Here is a 14,979-nt window from a genome sequence, read left to right as displayed (position 1 = left end):
AACGCCTCTTGGGGCTGGGGGTGGGAGAGCAGTTATCAAGGAAGGAAGTGGGTAAGTTCAGTAGATATTCCTTTCCATCCCTCATCCCAGAGCTTAACTGATTTGGACAATAATGATAGTAATACTCACCTTATTCGTTATAAAGACTCACAGTGCACCCGGCACCAGAATAAGCACTTGATGGGAATGACCTTGTTGAATCTTCCCAGTGGTGCCACGGGGAGGCTCTGCTGTTGCCCAGGATTGCAGACAAGGAAACGGAGGCCCGGCAGTGTAGTAACTTGTCGGGGTGGCACAGTGAGTGAGCGCCAGAGGGGAGGGCTTCCACCGGCTCTCGGAATCCCGGCTGCGCCTAAACCACCGTTGTTGGCAGCGGTTGGACACGGAGTTGAACGAGGACGAGCTAGAGTAGCACGTGTGCATACGTGGCCTTCACTTCTCTACGGGCCTTAAATCTGGGGGAGCTGGGAAGTGCTGGGGAAGGAGTGTGTCGTGTCTTCACGGGTGAAGAGAGTGGCGTCCTAGCGCAGGGGAGCTTTCAGGTCCTGGGAGCTTGAGGTCTTTTCTGGAGGCCAGTCAGGGCGGTGCTAGCTGGTGGGACCCACTTGGTTGTCTTATGCACCCACATCCCTCCCTCGGCCTCCGAGCCCCACATCTAGATGCTTAACTTACCGTCATGGGAATCAGCTGTTGTTTGGCCTGTGACCCCAGGCTCCGATGGGCCTTCCTGAGGGAGGACGTCTGCTCACCCGCTGGACGCCCGCTGCCTCTGGAGTTTCCCTGCTTAGGGAGATGGAATCTGTGAAGTGAAGGCATCAGCATTCTGCAAGGGTCCACACTCCGAGTGTTCAGACACGCCCTGTGGGCAGGTACAGATGTATGCCCTCACTTCTCCTTCTAGAACTTACACCCCTTCTCGCAAGGGAGGATCATATTGAGACTTTGGAATCAGGAAATGTCATCCACAGGAGGGAAGAGACCAGGGCTGGGCCGTCTCGACTTCGGCCCTGGAGCTCGGGTACCAAGAGCTAGCATGATGCCCTGATCCGGGGACAAGGAGCCTGGCCTAGAAACCGGAAAATAGGTCAGAAAATGGACTGATCTAAGGGAACGTTTTTATTTCCTTTCACTTTCTCTTGTAAATTGGGGTTGGGGCTTACATCTTTTGGCATCGGCAGGGCTCCTGCGGTGAAGTAGGACTAAATTAGCATGTGCCAAGGATGAGGGCATGTGTGGGTGAAAAGCCAGCATTAAACAGAAAATACACATATATATTTAGGTTGACCTTCCGGAAGCCTTCCTAAGAAATGTGATTTTAAATTTAGAACTGTAACACAACCTCTGATTAAAAAATTAAAAAAGAACTGTAACCCAGCCGCTGATTACAAAAGCCACCGCCCCATGCCTGGTTGAGCCACACCTGAAACCGTCCCTTTCTTGTGCATTCAAGGTGAACAGCTGGATCTGGGGAGTCCTGTGCTCCCGACACCCCTGCGGCCAGTGCAGCACAGCTGGACAGCTGTGGACTTGGCCTCAAGCCCCAAGTCCCAATCCTGAGGCCTTGGGGGAGTCATGTGACCTCTGTGAGCTTTGGGTTCCTCCAAGGACAGGAGCTGACAGGCACTCACCTTGTGGGGCCATAATGAGAAGATTAGGGGTGAGAAGTGAACGCTGTGCTTGGAAACACTGTCCATTAAACTTCCTTCCTTCCTTCATCGTATGCTGTGGGGAATTAGCCAACTTGCTCTGCACCCGCGCCTTCCCGTTCCTCCTCACTGAGTGCCAGCGGGGTTTTCACCGTCCTTGGCCTGAGGGGAGGACCTGAGTCCCTGGCATGCCAGGGGTGGCGGGTTTGCCTCCTGAGGCATCCTGATCTGGGACCTTCCTTTTATGGGTTGAGAGGCCCTTCCATCTGCCCTTGCCTGGGTTCCAGTCAGAGCCCAACAGGTATCTCCCGGAGCCTTGCTGGCTGCCCATGGGGCGGGAGCGGGTGCTTCTCTGCTCTGAAAGAGATGTCCGGCATCCTTTGGGGTAGCCCACTGGCTCAGAGAGATGCGTGGGAGCAGCGTTACCCCATCAGAGAGCTTCCTCCTTCCATTTGCTCTTGGGATAGACGTTCGCTGTGTGCACAGAAGAGTGTGGGTGTGCGGTGTTCCTGTGAACAGGTGCTATTCCCCAAGAAGTTCCATTTGTCAGTCTTGTGAGTGTCAGAATGTACTTTGGCCATTTCTGCTTTCAAAGGAGGCTTTGACAAACCCTGATCGATACTTTACATTCCATGCATGAAGAGCCAGATGTTAGAAGTTTCCTGTTGGGGAGAGGGAGGGAGCTGGCCCCTCCAGATTTATAGAAATCAATGTCCTCTGACAGAAGTTGGTTAGTTTTCCTGGGAAACAAGTAGCAGGAACACATTTTTTTGATTTTCACGATGAATTATTTTTCTAACAAGAGCCCTCTTCTCGTCCCTTTGACTTTCAGGCACTGGCCAGGGTGAACGAGGGTAACATATTAATGGGGTGTCGAGTCCCACAAAGTAACATGGCTGCCTTTTTTTCTTTCCTTTCTTTCTTAATCATTCATTTGCTTTTTGTTGCCGCCTTTACGTGCCAGGCTAATTATTGGTGGTGCCTGTTACTGCAGAAAGGGCGTTTCTCTCCTGAGTTCTTGGATGCAGGCCCAGAGGGAAGGTGCGAGGTGTCCAGGTCAGGAGCACAGGGGTGTCACCTTCAGCTAAACCGAGACGGGACCAGCATTTTCCAAAATAAAGAGCTCCTCAGGGTCAGAGGGGGGCAGGAAAAGGCCCCGGCCACTGCCAGCGCAGGGCCGCCCTCCTGTGTGTGTCACACTCCTCGCTGCTGCCGCGAGGACCCAGGATCGGCTGCTCTCAGCTGGATGGGAGCAACTTGGAGAAGCTGAGATTCCTGGCTCTCTCCTGCTTCCATTTCTGAGCCAGACGGGATGCTTGCTTCTCATTGGCCGTTGCACTCCTTAGATTTCCGAACATAGATCCTGTTGCCACGTGTAGATGTTTCTTTCAGTAGAAAGGACTGTCCTTTGCAGTTGGCAAACAGCGCTTGGCAGGCACCTTTTAAACCAGCCAGTGAGACCGGGGGTGGGGGGGTGGGGGGTTGTCACAGAGACCTCAGGCGATGGGAGGCTGGGGACTGTGTGAGCCCGGGTGGGCCTCGCTGCCACTCCCCTTCACCCAGGTGGCTCTTCCCGTCTCCATTGACTAGTTGTCCCAGCTTCCTGATGACTTTGCGGGTAGATGCTAACCTTTAAAAACATTATTGCATTTATTAGGGTGACATTGGTTAATACAATTATATAGGCTACAGGTGTATAATTCTGTAACACATCATCGGTATATTGGATTGTGTGTTCACCACCCCTAGTCCCGTCCCCTCCATCACCACTGATCCCCCTTTACCTCATCTACCTTCCCCCTTCCCCCTTTCCCTCTGGTCATCACCATACTGTTGTTGGTGCCTGTGGATTTTTTTATTCCTGCGTTTAATCTCTTCACCCTTTCACCCAGCCCCCCCCAAACCCCCTCCGCTCTGACAGCTCTGTACCTATGAGTCTGTTTCTACATTATTTGTTAGTTTATTTTGTTCATTAGTTTCCACATATAAGTGAAATCACATGTTCCTGTCTTCTCGGAGAAGAGTGGCTTATTTCACTTACACAGTACTGTCCAGGTCCATCGTGTGGCTGCAAAGGGAAGAGTTCCTTCTTTTTTTCATGGCCGAGTAGTATTGCATGGTGTACGTGTACCACAGCCTTTCTGTGGCCTTCTTGATGTAATGCCCCTTCTGAGTGAGCCAGTGATTCTCCCTGGCCCAGCGGGTGGTACAGTCTCACATTGGCATTCCAGCCGAAGAAGTGCCCCCTCATGTCCCTGAGAATGAGAATGGCCTCCCAGTCCCCGCTGCCACTGCTTTCATCATCGGCAGGTTAAGCACCTGGGGTGGGACAGTTCTCTCTCGCGCGCTCTCTCTCTCTCTCTCTCTCTCTCGCTCTCGCTCTCGCTCTCCCTCTATAGTATCTAATATGCTGTAGACACTTAGAATCAACCAAAAACCAGACCCTGCCCAATGGGCTCAGCAGCCGTTTTCTTTGGGTCTAAAGCAGCACCATACCGTATAGCACACAGACCACAGTTGATGTCCTTGTGTTGTTTTTTTTTTTAAACTATACACCCGCCCTGACAGAGGTGAGTAGATGGGAATCTTGAGCACAGAGTAAAAGAAATGGAGAAAGCTCAGCAAAACCTGGGTCCCCCGCCCAGGATGGAGGGGCTCTGTGATCGGGGGCGAGAGGACGGGGCGGGGGGTGGAGGGTGTGCATGGGGGAACCATTCCCATCGTAGTGAGGAGAGCAGGAACTCCAAAAGCAGGCAGTGCCTTCATGGATGCTCCACTGGGGTTTGGGCCGTGGTGGATTCTTCATATATTACAGTGACTTTAATTAAATACATTGTGATCCCAACTGAGGGTATTCTAATTAGCTGGGTCAGGAACAAATTATTCTCCCTCCTCCTCCAAATGAAAACATCTACTCGCTTCTGCAGGCAGAGCATGTCCTTGGCTGACTAGCTTGCCCAGTGGAGTCCTCCTGGGCCTCTCCAGCCCCACCCCCTCCTGCTGCTTCTTATTAAGCTGCTTCCAAAGGTGGGATTCTGGGGATGGGGCCAGGGCTGCCCGGGAGGGGGAGGGCATCTGGCCAACAGGGCCAGGCGGTGACCCCCTCACGGCCTGGGAAATGACCAGACGGTGTGGAGAAGGTTACAGAGGTCAGGCCCCGGCTGCGAGCTTTGGGTCCCTGTTTGCACCAGGCTGGACAGCCTTTGAAATAGCGAGTGAGAACTTACAGAATGTGGTGAGAACAGGATCTGTCACATGCAGGTCAGCATCAGGAGACTCGGGTGGTGAGTGCAAGTTTGGGTTGGGATGTCACCTTGAAAAGCAGGTGTTTCCTGACAACTAAGCAGTAGTTTGTTCTGTGTGTGTGTGTGTGTGTGTGTGTGTGTGTGTCTTGGAGAATGAACTTGAAGTGCAAACACAAGCTTAGAATTTTGAACGAGGCTTTTGTGCAAGTGAGAGAGGACCCTAGAGGCTCCCCAGACCAGGATCCGTGGGAGAGGCCATGGCCGTCTACCCTCCTTCCTTCTGTTCCTCCCCATTGCAGGGATGCCCGTTTCCCTTCCCAAGGGGCTCTCGGTGGCAGAACAGAGCCCGGGGCCGCACAGAGAGCGCCGATTGCCACCATGAGCTGGAGTGTAGACTGGCTCTGGAACATCTTCCTCCTACCAGTTGTTAAAGCAGAGTCCACCGTACGATGTTGATTTCATTAGGATTTACAAGTGCTGTCCCCCAGGAGCCCGGGAGCATCCGGACAAAAGACATTTGATATCTTGACTTCCACCCAGTTCTCTTTGACCCTGGTATCCTTTCTTCTGCTCTGAGGTCAGAAACCCCAGCCATTTCTAAAGGAACCCTCGTGTCCATATTAAACGTGATGTTTACGAATCAGTGCCTTACTGGGAGGAAGTCCTGTTTCTTGGGAAGGTGATGGGACATGGGGGTCAGGCTTTACTGATTCCTGCTGTGATTGCAGACTATATGGTGTTACCACAGTCCCTGGATTCAATGGAACTTGGTGCTTTGGATTCCGTGGTTATTTCTCCAGTTGTCTTGCATTCAGGCAGTTTTTGTTGAGGCTTTAATAAGTGTTCTTCTTGGTGACCAGGACCGCAGTCCCTGGCGCCTGCACCTCAGTCCCACACTCATCGCGTTCCTTATGTCCTCCACCAGGCCCTCTCCTGGGAGACAGGGCGGTAGCCTTGGGAACACGATGCTTCGGTGCGGCTCATCCCCCTGAAGTTCTCGGTGAGGAGCCTTGTCCCAGAGGAGGCAAATGGAAGATAAACCGTGAAAAGATAAAACAGCTCAAATTTAATGTTTTTTATTTCTTTTTACTTTTATTGATTTCAGAGCGGAAGGGGGAGAGAGAGAGAAACATCAATGATGAGAGAGAATCATGGATTGGCTGCCCCCTGCACACCCCATACTAGGGATGGAGCCTGCTACCCGGGCATGTGCCTTGACCAAGAATCGAATTGTGAACTCCTGGTTCACAGTCGACACTCAACCCCTGAGCCCCGCTGGCCTGGCAAAACAGCTCAAATCTATTTCAAGAAAAGTAGCTTTTTATTTTAAGTTGTTGCAATTTCTTGAAGAGTTAACATTGAGCTCACTCCTTCTTTAAACTCCTGGTTGGGCCATGGCACTTGAGTAGCTGTTACTGTGGAGACATTAGCAAGTTCCAGGGCTCTGCACTCAATGTGTTCACTCACCCACTCTGTGGGGAAGGGGATACTGGTACCTGGAGAGCCCTCCACGTTCCTCCCTGCGGACTAGCTGCGCCAGTTCACGTGATTGAGGGCCTTGGCCTCCCCCGTTCCCCCCTCCCCTCCAGTGAGTTTTCTGTAATACGTACTTGGTGTATTCATGGTGCCTCTTCCGATAAGGCGCAAGCATGCTCTGGAACTTGCACACTCTTTTGCTGAATGTTGGACATGTGCCTGTGCGTAGATGAGCCTCAGAGCCACGCCATTCGATAGGAAGTGCTGGTGGGGCCTGGGGTCAGTATTGGGCCCCGTGCCGGGCATTTCAGCTGCTCTGCGTTCTCGGGGCCTCATTATCACCTGGACCAGCCACAGTTGTCAGGGTGTGGGCATCGAAAGGGACGGGCGCGGCAGACGGGGGAGCAGCAAGTTGACTTGCGAGGCACCTGCTGTGTGCTCTGTGCAGCCACTGGGACCGGCTCCCGGGACGGGGGGTGGGGCTGTGCGCGAGGAGGGAGAGGGACAGGTGGTGACATGAACACAGACGCTTCCGTCATCTGAACTTCCTCCCCCACAGGGATGCGAGAGTCGGGGTCTGGTTCTGTCCTTTGCACGACGAGCTGGCTAGCCTGGGTCAGGCACTTACGCTTTTCGGAATTGCTTCCCGTGCTCTCGGTGGACCAGCAGGAGGACTCCTGTCTCCCCTCCCGCGGGTCATGGGGAATGAAGGGATGGCCTTTCTGTGTACCCAGAGCCAGCGTGTCCATTCCCTCACTGTTCCCAGAAAGGGCCCGTAGCTTTTTTCATTCTCAAAGAGGCATGAAAATGTGGTCAGTGTCGTCCTTGGAAAATCTTTGTCTCCTCTGAGGCACGGACGTCGTCAGGGCATCAGCAACTTCAACCCTGTGTGAGCCCGCCTCCCGCCGGCGCGTGGGCTCCCAGGTCCTGGGTCAGTGCTGTGCCCACACAGACCCCACACAGAGTGCAGTTTTGACCGTCTATGCATGAAGCCAGGTGACCTTGAGATGTTGGCGGGGAACTCGCCGGAGAAATTTATTTTTCTGTCTTTTTTAATCCAGGAGAAAACCTAATTTTGAGTTCTCCCAATAGACTGTGGTTCTTAACACAAACGCTTGAGCCTTCTTTCTTGGCCCGTGTTACTGAACTAGGCGGGCATCTGTACAGGCCCGGGGACCTTACGGACTGCCACTTAGACCAGCTTTTGCTGCAAAGGGCCAGGTAGCTGGATTTTAGGCTTTGCAGGACCTCCAGTCTCTGTTGCAGCAGTTCAGCTGTGGTGTTTTGAAAGCAGCCTTGGATGATTCGTGTCACATCGGGGGCTGTGTTCCCTTAAAACTTTATTTACAAAAGTAGTCAGCAGGTAGGATTGGCCTGCGGGCTGCAGTTGGCTGACCCCTGACCTCCATAATGCAGGCCGCTTTGGAGAATGGAAGGGGAACCTTTCATTACTGAGCCAGGAACACCGATAGGATGAGAAAGGTCCAATCCATCTGCATTTTCAGCCCGTGAAAAGCCACGGGAGAGGACGCTGGGGACACAGGAATGCGAGTCAGCTTGCTGCTTGTCCTCGGGGAACTGCTGGAGAAGGCACAGTGGAGCGGGGAGAGACGGGCACAGAACAAACCCTCTAAGGAATCATATCGGGCTGCAGCCAGGACGGCGGTGGGCACACGGTGGCGGGCTCAGGGCGGCGATGGGCTCTGAGTGGCTAACCCCAGGCTTGTCCGTGTTCTTTGCCCCGGCAGCACCTGCAGCAGCACGAGAGCAGCGTGGAGGGCGAGAGCTGCTACTACCACTGCGTCCTGTGCAGCTACTCCACCAAGGCCAAGCTGAACCTCATCCAGCACGTGCGCTCCATGAAGCACCAGCGCAGCGAGAGCCTGCGCAAGCTGCAGCGGCTGCAGAAGGGCCTTCCCGAGGAGGACGAGGACCTGGGGCAGATCTTCACCATCCGCAGGTGCCCCTCCACCGACCCAGGTGAGTGGTCTGCAGGCCCGGAGGCCTGGGTGGGCCGGAGGCCGACTGTGTGCGGCCTCCGTCGGTGGGTGCAGCTGTCCCTCGCATCCACGGCTGACCGCACAGGCGGCCCTTGTATTCTGGAAGGAACATGCATGGATTGTTGCATTTTTTAAAAAGGGTCTTAGGGCCACTTTGATTCTGCTATCACAAGCCACTGCCCCGGAAGCCGGCCAGCAGTTGTCCTGTCCCCAGCCCCTAACGGTCTAGTACACTGTGGATGCAGCATGTTGCTTCACATTGTACATAACCAAGTGCCAAGTTGTGTCGTGTTCGATATTAAGGACAGTCCGTTGGTGGCCTCACGTCTGGTCTGTGAGGAGTAGCTTCAGGTAGGGTCAAAGCAAAGACTGGTTGCAAACATCGTTACTGTATTTGAAAGCGACCCCAGTTGCCCCGTGACTCAGTGCCGCCTGTTACTTCACGGAGCCAAGACCTCCACCCCCTGTCCTATCAGCTCGCCCGCAGTCACCTTCCCCGCACCCCAGCCTCCCCTTTGTGACGCACGCCCCCTGCGGCCTCGCTCGCTGGAATCGCCCCTCTGCTGTTTCCAGGCTTCCCATCCCTTTCTCTCCACGTGGAAGCACAGGACAGCGTGGCTCTGGAGAAACAGTAAAACAAAGGCCCTCCCTTAGCCCCCGTCCCTCCCAGGAGCTGCAGGACTCTTGAGGGACTGTCCTCGCGGCTTCTCTCCAGCTGCGCCTCATGCCGCCTCTGCCTGTGTCCTCCTGTTATCACACCGCCCTGGAGAGGGCCCTGGGCCTTGGGCTGACCCCCCCAGTGGCGCCCTGCTGGCCCGACCCCCCCCCTTTCTGTGGTCTTGGAAGTTGTTGCCCGGCCCCTTCTCGAAGCGAAGCTCCCTCTGTTCTCAGGCGCTCAGGTGTGTTCCTTCCTCGTCCTCTGGCTCCCCGTGGCCGACCTCCGGCTGCCCCACGTGCCGGCGTCCCCGGGGTTAGGCCCCGGCCCTTGGCTCCGGCCTCAGGAAGCTTTAAGCAGCTCCTGGGGTTCCCACTGGTGCCACCTTGCAGGCTGAGCTCACGCTGTCCTGTCCACACTTTCCTCCCAATGGCTCGCTGCTGAACGACCTGGTCCAGGTGGGGACTCGGGGCTGCCCTTCTCCCTCCACCACCTGCGGCTCCCTCTCCGCCTGGAGCCATCGGGGCTGAGTGGGTTTCCAATCTTAACGTTATCAAATTGCACATTTGTAGAGCTTTTAAAGGCAAAAGTTACGTAGCCCTTATGAAAAATGGCGTGACCCTCCCTCATCCCGTTCCCCTGAGCAATGGCTTTCAAGTTTTAGTTGGATTTTTGTTACTTATTTCCGTGTTGATGGACATGCTTCTATTACTATTTTTGATCTCCCCCCTCCCCCCCCCCACCCCGCAAGTTTAAGGCATCTCTTGGCTTTTTACTCTGGAAGATGGCGATTTCACTAGCATGCCGTTCTATAAATCCACTCACTTGTACCCGCTCACCCACTCCCCATCTGCAAACCCACACACACACACACACACACACACACACCCCCATGCTCCGCATACACTCACACACGCACACTCTGCACCTACACTTCCCTGCTCCCCGCCCCCCGCACTAGTCTCCCCCCCCCACTCCCCAGCCCCCTACACGCTCAGTCCCCTCCTCCCTCTGTCTTCCAGTGTGATTAAATAATAATTTGGGGTTTTATTAATATTCAGTGTTTTCATTATTCTAACTCTATAAATATTAATCACAGCTGAGCCGTGTAGAGTTTTATAATTTCATTTACCTACTTGTACCACTTTTTGTTTTCCCTGGTTTTCTAGGTACCTATGATTAATTCATGGCTCAGCCTCCCCAGAATGACAGTTCCCAATCTCTGGAGGCCCTGCTGTTATCAGTTGTGCTGGGGGCCGTGTTTCCTCCTTGAGGCACCCCTACTCCTGGCCCCGGCACCCCGCTCTCCACATAAGGGGGACTGGATTTCCCGCGTGATAGGCTGTACCCGCCTTTGAGGGTGTGTCCCCACCCCCTCACTGGAGTGGCTCAGGTTTCCTATCACAGTGGAAAGGCCAGTCGCCCTGAGTCAGGGTGAGTCATTGTGTCAGGAAAGGGCTGTTGGGCACCAGGATAATCTGTCATCTCCAGGTCCCTGCGAGACTGTCTCCTCCCTCGTGTTTTTCAAATTCCTGTTTTGGTTGAAGTCCCGCTGCCTTAACCCACGGGGTCAACTTCGCTTCTTGTCTGACCCCATCGCTCTGTGGAGCAAGGGATGGGGTCCGGTACCCAAGGACACGTCTGTGCCCGAAGACTGAGACCATTGTGCCATCTGGCTGTGGGGTCCCCAGTCCCCACTGGGGCATCTGCCTCTGTCTGCCCCTGCCACCCCCCATTATTCCACTGCCCAGTCACTTCCTGGGAGTCTTCCTCCACCTCTTTATTTCAGGGCTGGGGTTTTCTTTTTCATGTCCTTTTGCCAGCTCTGCCTACGTCATTGTTTTAACCTTCTGTTAAAAGCTGGTCCCTCCCCCCTCAATTCTTTCTTTCACTCTGCTCAGAATTCCCTTTTTATTAATGAGGTGCCCCAAACTAAATAGTGTACAGCTGCCATTTCACCCGGGGTCTGTGGGCTGGAACAAACAGTGCCCTGTTTCATAATGTAATCCTCCTGTTTATGCAGGCCGAGCCGGAATGGCTTTCTTACACCATTGCCTTCTGGGTTGCTCTCGTGTAATGCGTATTAGGGTTTCTTTTCCCCCTGAAGTGTATGAGCAACGTTAGTCTAGATGATAGACTTCCTCTCTGTATTTCAAAATCCTTTTGTATTGCCTTTGGCCTGCAGCATGTTTTTGATCTCTACCCACCCTGCACCCCCTTTTAACCTCCCTCCCCCCAGCTAAATTCATCCTCCTTACCAATGACAAAGAGGCAGATTATTAGGTGATGTTCCTGTTGACATTAACAGTAACCGATGCTGTTTTGGAAACTCCGTTAAGAAAACTCACCTTAAAATATATCATCTCCATCTCTCCTCCCAAGGGATTGTCTCTTCACAACTTCTTGAAAAAATGTCTTCAGTGCCCTGGCCGGTGTGGCTCTATTGGCTGAGCGTGTCCAGTGCCCTTCAGGTTTGCTGATTTGATTCCTGGTCAGGGCACACGCCCGCCCGGGTTGCAGGCTCATTCCCCAGGGGGCGTGCAGGAGGCAGCCCATCAGTGTTTTGCTCTCATGTCGATGTTTCTTTCTCTCCCTTTCTCTCTCTCTAAAAATCAAAATGTTAAAAAAAACGTCTTGAAGAAAAAGGAAGTTGTGACATGGAATTAAGGAGAAGGTCATCAACTTCAGATTTTGTCCATAGACTTTATAAAACATCCCGTTTTCTCCTCAAACATAAAAATGAGAACCTTACTCTTCAGCTAGAGAAGTCACTCCTGTAGCGTGAGGGAGCCTTGCGAGCCCTGCCTGCTCTGGCTCTAAGCTGCATGTGTGTTCAAGGTTGCCTGTCTAGACCAGGGGTCCTCAAACTTTTTAAACGGGGCCAGTTCACTGTCCCTCAGACCGCTGGAGGGCCGGACTATAGTTTAAAAAAAAAAAAAAAACTGAACAAATTCCTATGCACACTGCACATATCTTATTTTGAAGTAAAAAAACAAAACGGGAACAAATACAATATTTGTATTTGCATGTGGCCCTCGGGCCGCAGTTTGAGGACCCCTGGTCTAGAGCAGCCGTGGGCAAACTACGGCCCGCGGGCCGGATCCGGCCCGTTTGAAATGAATAAAACTAAAAAAAAAAAAAAAAGACCGTACCCTTTTATGTAATGATGTTTACTTTGAATTTATATTAGTTCACACAAACACTCCATCCATGCTTCTGTTCCGGCCCTCCGGTCCAGTTTAAGAACCCACTGTGGCCCTCGAGTCAAAAAGTTTGCCCACCCCTGGTCTAGAGTGTTCGATTCTGCTGTTCCGATGCTACCTAATTAAATGAGAGTGTTCTCTCTCCCTTCCTTCCCCTGTTGTCCACGTACCAGGAAGGAACTCCCTTTCCTTTTCTGAGCTCAGGACCTTACGCCCGGGCTCCTGGCGCCGTCCGTGGAGCGAACTCTCGGATAGGTCCTTCCCCGTGATGACAAAAGTGTCGTCTTCTCACATTTTACTTGTTAACATAAGCCAACACGTTTTCCAGTCAGGCAAGTTCACCATCTAGCCTGTCAGGCGCCATGGACATGTCAATGTGAAGGAGGAGGAATTGCGACGATCTCCTGCGCCCTTCACCGCTGGTCCTGGCCGGGATTTCCGCCTGCCGCTGTCCATCGCCCCCAGACATGCAGCATCTCGTCCTGGCCTGCACCACAGGGCCCAGCATCGGCTGCCAGCAGGGTGCTCACCAGTAGGCCATCCTCCCCTATGTGGCCCTGCCTGTGGGCGAGCTTCACCCTTCCCTCCGTGGGCAGGCCGGCCGCACTGTGTTGTCTTTACCTAGTGTGACGGTGTTTGTGGTTGTGCTTCACATGCACACGCACACGCACACACGTACACGCACGCACGTACACACACACACACACACGCACGTACACACACGCACGTACACACACACGCACATATGCATGTACACACACACACAGCATGGCCTTCTCATTGTAGACATCACTTGGAAGTACTCATCTCAGAGAACAGAGTAACCTAACCCGATGAGATTTCCTCACCCCAACGTTATTATTATTGTTTTGCATCCCGATCTTTAGATTATTGGCTTGCATGTATTTTTTCCAAGACCAAGTCGTGACCCTGTACTGTGTTAGGAGTTGGTCTTGTCACTCCATTTGCACACACAGGTGAAGGCAGAGGAAGCCCGTGTTGAAAGACGAAAAGCTCTCATAGGTGGGTGCTGGGGAGGATCAGCTTCCCTGTGTGCCTGTTAAAGAGGTGTTTCTGCCGGGGGGGTGGGGGGGTTAGTTAATTTCATCCTATCATTGCCCCAGGCACAAGAGGCCCTTTGTCTTTCTGTCCTCAGCCTTCCTTCTCCCCCCTCCTCCTGTTTTCTCGCTCACCCTTGCCTTCACATCTTTCTTTCATGTAGACATAAATTTCAAAACTTTGCACAGATGTAATTAGTGATTCTTGACTGAGCACCTACTGTGTACAAGACTCTTGAGTTCTTGGCGTGGATACAGTGGTTAAGGCACCAGCTCGGGCATTCGCAGCCAATGGCGGTGACTCGGTTTACGGAAGGTGCGCTCGTTCAGAGTGCAGGAGACGCTTGCTTGGCGCAGAAGACGGAACCCCCTTTCTGGCACAGCTGTGGTGCTCCAGGTAGTGAACTCCTGGGTCAGGGAGGCAGGGGCAGCTTGCCAGGTGCCGACGTGGTTTTGGTGACAACTTGTCCTGAAACAGTCACTGGCGTTGCTCCATGGATCACTTCTTTGAACCAACTTTCAGGGAGTTCTGTTTAGCTTGGAAGCTTAAGGGGATAAGAACATGTACTGTTTTTAAATTTCTCATTTGACTTTGTTTTTATTTTTCCAAATGGGCCTAAGACTGCCCTCTAAACATGAACTACGTTACATTTTTTTTTTGGTACATAGCTAAATTATAAGCAATTTCAGTGTGATTTTTCTCATAGCACTAAAATATGTTGTGGGCAGTTCTGTAATTCTGAAGCATTGTTTTTATAAAACCAAAGCTATGCTCTTTTTTTTTTCCTTCCCTTTTTACTGAACATCTTGTTCATGGGGCTTAGGGAAGGCATGGGGGTGATGGATTTCTAACCAGAGAAGTTACATGTAAAAGCGCATCCGAGTAGATTGGGGTGCCTGGGATTTTAAGCCCTTATGGGGGAATGAAGGAAATACGGCGTTATCTGTAATAAATACGTTCCCCACTGAAGGGCTGTCTGGCCAAGGGTTGCAAGCATCAGTGTGTTTTTTAGAAAGGTGCTTTACAATGCAAGAATAAAGAGAGACCATTGTGCATCAGATGAAAGAGAATATATTGTTAAATGAAAAGGGGAATTTGCAGAATAATGTAGAGGTTGATTCCATTTTTTAAAAGTATTTTCTTAAAGCTTTAAAAATAACCATTCTAAGCAAAGTCAGTAATTGGCATATCTGGCTGGTTCGTGGGTGGCATCGGTTCACGTGTATGGAGCCTCATAGAGCTCAAGCGCTGGCGAACCTTACAGGTAGAGACCTCGGCAAAGTCGCTGCTGATACACAGGGAGTGCACCTGTTTTCTTTTGTTCATGGAGGTAGTTTTCTGCCCGTCAGTGCCCGGCACACATAGTTTGATTGCTGTCTGATTCGCTTGCGTTTTGCATCTCCATGAAGAGGACAGAGTGGTTCTCCGGGTGTACACTGTCTTGTTTTTCTGTTGGATAGAGTCCCTGATTTGCCTTAATTAGTCCTCTAACAGTCTACAAAGGTCAGTGCCAATTGCCTGTTCATTTGCATTTGTAATTGCGATGTCTTCTGATTACATATTCCTTGGCTTAGTCCTTCCTCTAAGTATGTGCTAGTGTGTCCTCTTCTCCTCCGCCTCCCACACCCCACACCCCTCACCCACCCGTGTACCAGCCTGTGTGGGAGCCGGGGCCTGACTCTTCATATAAGAAAC

At 52.3% G+C, this 14,979-nt stretch overlaps 1 protein-coding gene across 2 annotated transcripts in view; it reads left to right on the top strand.

Annotated features, from left to right (window-relative positions):
- The window catches only part of ZFHX3 (zinc finger homeobox 3), a 157,718-nt gene that overhangs the window by 53,163 nt on the left and 89,576 nt on the right, over nt 1-14,979 (top strand). For both annotated transcript variants that reach the window (XM_036346029.1, XM_036346031.1), the window contains exon 3: nt 8,116-8,347. In XM_036346029.1, the coding sequence (XP_036201922.1) occupies nt 8,116-8,347 (232 nt within the window). The remainder of the gene's footprint in view (nt 1-8,115; nt 8,348-14,979) is intronic.

The sequence above is a fragment of the Myotis myotis genome, unplaced genomic scaffold (assembly GCF_014108235.1).
Source record: "Myotis myotis isolate mMyoMyo1 unplaced genomic scaffold, mMyoMyo1.p scaffold_m19_p_19, whole genome shotgun sequence".
NCBI lineage: Eukaryota > Metazoa > Chordata > Mammalia > Chiroptera > Vespertilionidae > Myotis > Myotis myotis.
The sequence above is the reverse complement of the archived record's forward strand: the minus strand, read 5'-3'. Positions and strand labels throughout refer to the sequence as shown.